General features: G+C 36.7%; 1 protein-coding gene across 1 annotated transcript; it reads right to left on the bottom strand.

Annotated features, from left to right (window-relative positions):
- Positions 1-228: 228 nt before the first annotated feature.
- LOC121998608 lies at positions 229-2,786 on the bottom strand. Its single transcript, XM_042553594.1, has one exon. The coding sequence runs from the start codon at positions 2,517-2,519 to the stop codon at positions 459-461; it is 2,061 nt and encodes a 686-aa protein (XP_042409528.1). The 5' UTR covers positions 2,520-2,786; the 3' UTR covers positions 229-458.
- Positions 2,787-5,732: the final 2,946 nt, after the last annotated feature.

Genomic DNA, 5,732 nt, shown 5'->3' on the forward strand with positions numbered 1-5,732 from the left:
CTTCTTAATGAGAATATCTCTCTAGTATTCATTACTGAAATCTGAATCAATATATGAGCCTTTCCTTGGCAATTTGGTAAACTATTCTACTATTTCCACATGAAAATTATTATCAAAATAATTTGGCGTACAATCGTAATAATAATAATAGTAGAAGTGAATATAATAAATTTGGAAATATTATCTTTTGCTATCGATCTTGATTATGATTTTCTATAACTATTTTTTTTCATTAAAAACGATTTAATTTAAAATTTGGCTTCATACATTGATTTGATTTGATCTCATGAATACTAATTTACATGCCCAATTATTTGATCAAGAGAAAGAAAAAGAAAAAGAAAAAAAAAGAATGAATGGTTGATGTTGCTCATTCATATGAACAGGGAAGCTATTCTCAGCTCTCCATGGAATTTCAACCAGAAAGCATCAGCTGCAGAAACTTCAACTCATTCACATTAGACCTCAATCATTTTCTGATTCAATGCGATATACCTCCACCTTTCCTTCTCAACAAAGTCCGCGTCTAGAAATTTAGCAATGAAAATCCAAAGCCTGTAGGCATCCTCAAAATTAGTAAGGAAATTGAGGGAAACATTTATGACATTTATTCCCATATCACTGTTCTCTTTCCTTCTGTTTACAACAATTCTCTCATTGTCCCTCCTCTCCAGAACTTTATCCTTCTCGGCTTCATATTCTTTTGAGAACCATATATTGTTTAGGAAGCCACAACTAAGAGAAATGTTGCTTCTATCTGCAAGCTTTTGTACCAAAGCAGGCTCAATTTTATCTCCTTTCCAATCAAATACATTGAAAGCTAAGGCAGGTGCCCTGTCAAACTTTACTCTTGGACCATATATTCTGACTAGGGAATGGCCACTCTCGGAGTGAGGATGCTGCAGTTTCATCAAAGCAGTAACTAGCCAATTGGTGATGCATCTTAATCTGGTACTGATGAGCAACAGACCTAGAGAATCTGCATGGTCTAATCCTCTGCACAAAACCTCCAAGCTCTTGTTTGCTCCACCGTTGCTTGCTGTCTTCTCTGCTGGCATAGAATGTTCAGATTCTATTTCTTCAATACCATCAGATGTTTCTTCTTTCTCATGTTGTGCTTTGGAACTCTCTCCCTGCTCTGATATCATAACTTGCTTTTGTTTTTCTGCAGAAGCACCTTCTCTAATCATGTTATTGCTAAGAGAGCTACTATAGACCTGGCCAGGTATTGGTCCAGAGAATGAACTGGAGTTCTCAACATCAGCTTCCTCAAATTGGTGTCTAAAGGAATGAGTATCGGAATCAGTTCCTGAATAATCATCAGTTAGCTGTGAGAGCTTTCTTGCTGGTACTAGGCTCACAATCCCAATGCTCCTGGCAATCATCGACGATTCCAAGGATTCAATGCTGGAGTTCTTGACAAGCAGACCTGCAAAACCGGATGGGTTTTCTCCAAACACTTTGAAGAAAGAACAGATGATGAAGTCTGGTTGGATCAGTGAAAGTCCAAGGGTATCGAGGTCCTTCGGCGCCAAACAACATGCATCAAGCACTACTTGCCATCCATGTTCTTTAGCCATAGTCATCCATAGGTAAGGATACCTTGCCCCAGTGATTCTGGATTGAAGTGGAAACACAAACAATCCTCTTTTTTTCCTTCTTCTCATTCTCAACTTCTCCATCAATCTACCAGAATGAATCCTGAAGCTTGGCCAAGAGAAGCTGGCGGACATGACCTTGGCCCCTTTCCTCTGGGCGCTTTCCTCCATTGCAATCATGGCCTCACTCTCATAATCATACACGCTTAGCAAGCCCTTGGTCTCCTGGAACGGGTATGATTCTGCCAACAGCCTGAAAGCTGTAGTCCTGTTGGCTGTGTAGACCATGCTGTATTCACCATCCAGTATGTTGAGAAAATGCATAATCCTTGTCCTAATTGCAGATTCCAGGACGCTATCTTGGTCATTAGGCTGCACTTGAGATTTCAAGCTTGCTGACTTGTAAGAGACGTTGAAGAAAGGAGGCTGCAGGAGACCTGAAACCAGGGGATTAGTGGATGAAGATGCTAAGGCAGAATGCATTTGTGCATGGGAGAAGAGGCTAAATCCATAGTAGTCAAAGCAGACATGTCTAGCTAAGTGGTAGTATTCACTGTTCCTGATCTCGTCTGCTTGCTGCGTCTCACCGTACTGTGGATAAATTGCTATGAAGTTTGAGAAGGCCTCTGCGAGAGGAGGGACGGATTCATGGTCGGTGAAGTGGGTATTTGGGAAGATTGAATCCATCGTTGACTTCACAAAATTTGAACGTGAGATCCTTGTGCTTGTGGCTTTCGCTTGGGGCATAGCGTTGCTAGGCTCTTGGAAAGGTACTGGGAAGCATATCTGGGCACATCTATCCTTGATGCAAGAATACTGCATCTCTGAGATCGCATCCCCTCCTTGTTCTTGCTCGTGGCCTTCTTTGTCTCTTCCAGTAGCCTTTCGTGGCCTTCTGAAGTATTTGAGGATGGAGGACATGGCGTTTCATAGGCCGGAGGGGATGGGCTGTCATGGAACTGGTCAGATTACTCAACTGAGCACATCATCCCTGCTTCTGATTTCTTCGATGCAGGCCTTGTGCATTCTTTAATCTCATGCTCTCCTTCCACCGCCAAAAATGCCATTTTTATAACTTCATAGCAACCTTTTTATTAGTCAACCACTTTTTTGGTACCTTGACTGGATAATCTACATCATCAACAACTAGCACTTCTTTTCAGATGTGTTTAACTGCTTCCTTGACCTTCATTTGGTCGTCTTATATTTGTGGTCCACCTTCTACTATGAAATTATTGTTGCCTTCAACTGCATGGACCATTTCAATTCAGATGGATTGAACTTCTCGTACCCATTTGTAAACGGTAGTGGCTTCTTACTTTGAATGATTCTAAAAACTCCCGACTAGCCCGGTAAATGTTTGAGACCATAAACACTACCAGAGGTAAGGAAGAGGACAGAATGCCTTTACAATGAGCGGTTAGTCTGCTAGGCCTTGATGTGTGCTTCTAACTTAACACACCAGATAGTCTTCATCTATTTGACTTCATGTTTTTGCTGAATGATTGATTGATTGATTGTCTCAACTTCTTCTTAGCAACCACAATATTTTTCTTAAGAAATTACTGCTGCTACTTAATAGTGTGCCACCTGTTTCCGCAGGAAGCAAGCTTTGCTGATTTTTTATCATGATTCAAGCTGCAGAAGATTTTTCCAAACACCTTCCATGGTCAACTCAAAACCAGGTAGCTCTCGCCATTTCCTTTTTGCTAGTGTGATATAAAGGTAGGGAAAACATTATTTGCCACCACTTGGAAGAGATGATGACTACGAGGAGACCTTATTGTCTCATGCCCTCCTCTCCACGCATCTCATTTTCATTCGCTGTTCCATTCTGTGGCTGGTAGTGTCTGATTGGTTGAGTCATGTGGGTCCATAGTGAGTGCTCCGACTTCATCCAATCACCATAAGGGTGGTAGTCTTTGGAGCCTGTTTCATGTGGTAGTGCTCAAACAGATCGAGTTAGAGTCAATGGGTCGACTCGTAGTGGAGACATGGATCCACCACGGGGCTAACAATGGCGATGCTTTGTCTGTACTATGTAGCCTGTTCCATGTGCGGTTAAAGTCAGCACATCTATTCTGAGTCAACGGGTTGACTTGATGTGGAGACAGGGACCCACCATGTGGTATCAACGTGTCCTAGATGGCTTCTAGCATTGCATTTACCCGGTTGAATAAGCTAACTTTATCAGGATTAAGTAGCTGCATTCAGTGGCGGATCGGGGGAGCGGGGGTGTGCTTGAGCACTCTTGATTTCCGGAAAATTCTACTAGTATATTGTAGTTTGAGGAGCAACGAGAAGAAAGATAAGTTCCAATTCCCTTTTTTGAGCATCCTCTTTTTTTTTATCTGGATCCGTCACTGGCTGCATTGTTAGACAAATATCTGGATCCTGAGTCTAACCATGAATGAACCAATGAAAATCATATAGTTTATTCAAAATAGTTGGCACAGATACGACTTTTTGTCAGTAATATATATCAAAGATGTCGATATATATATATTTTCTCACATTTAAGCCGAATTTCTAGACCAATGCTCACATTTATAATTGCAATGCGACCTTTTCTTTAATTTCATGGTTTTTATATAGTCGAAATTTATTTCTCCTCACATCGTAACAAATTATTCCAATACTTGTTTGACCATCCAACTCTGATAGTTCGGTTCTTACCAAGTTGAATCATGCATTTATTATAATAATTAATTTAAAGTTTATGCACACGGAAATAGAACATTTGAATAAGTTGCAGGGCGGATCCAGAGATAATTTATGGCTAGGGTTAGCTGAATTTTTTTTTAACATAATAAATATATTTAATAGCAAAAAGCTAATGATAAAATAATAAATTAATAAATTATAAAATTGCTATTAGACTATTATTTATTGAAGTATTAGTTAATACTTGGTGACATATTAGTGTTGGTTGCGTACCTTGTAGTCATCGGATAAGAAAGAGGAGACAATTGTATTTTGTGGTTTTTAATCTTTTGAAACGTTGTAATATTTGTTCATTTTCAATTGTTAAAAAGATATTTTTCTCGATGTATACAATTAGACCGTCATTCATTCACTTGTCGCTCATTCTATTATGTAAATTAGTCTTTATCGTCTTCATCGTTGACAATATTTTTTAAGCAAAAACAATCACAATTGATAAAATTAATATTATCTCAATCAAACGATAAACCAATGGATATACTTGATTTTTTATAGTTATTCATTTTTTGAGCAAGACTTTCTAAATCATCAATTCTAGAAAATTTGGATCTCATATATTATGAATGAAATTTTAAAGTTGTTGCTAAATAACTATATAATAATTTGTTAAGAAGTTCTTAGGATATAAATCACAAAGTTGAATTAGTTTATGAACATTGAATTTAGAAAAAAAATTTCTTGAGTAAAGACATGCTATACAATTAAGTAATTCTATGCCAACTTGGAAAGCGAATAATCATCTCTTGTATAGCTAAATCAAAAATAATAATAATTAATAATTAAAGAAAATCTTATTAGTGAATATAATAATAATAAAATATTTTTTTTAGAAATAATACTTGATAGAAAATTTTTATATAATAATAATGTAAATTGGTGATGATTTACCTTCTACATCTATGTAATGATCAAGAAACTTTTTTTGAATCATTAGAATTAAAATTATTTTCTAACTATTATTCTTATACTAAGAATAGAAAAAAGTGAAAAATTTATGTTTATTTTTAAAGTAAAAACAGTTTGATCTGTTAGTGAATAATTTCCTTCAAAAGTGATTCCGTTTCCTTGGTGAATAACTATCAATTAAACAATTGTCTTCCATATTTGACATTGGGATCTCATTCAACTCATAAAATGTGTTGACTTTATCTCTATCAATTAAATTATGACTTGGATAATATTTTGATCCCTTTATTGTAAGATATATCATTCTCAATATCATCTTCATTAAGTGCAACATGAAAACAAACTTACAATTCTCCAATTTTTGAATCAAACTTTTGGCAATCCTTCTACTATCAAAAGAATTGGAATCATCATAAATATTCTCTAATACTTGTATCACTGAAGGTCACATAGATAATAGATGAGATAATGTCAAGTAGTGTGATCCCCAATATTACAATAATC

Source organism: Zingiber officinale, chromosome 6A (genome assembly GCF_018446385.1).
Source record: "Zingiber officinale cultivar Zhangliang chromosome 6A, Zo_v1.1, whole genome shotgun sequence".
In the NCBI taxonomy this organism is placed as follows: Eukaryota; Viridiplantae; Streptophyta; class Magnoliopsida; order Zingiberales; family Zingiberaceae; genus Zingiber; species Zingiber officinale.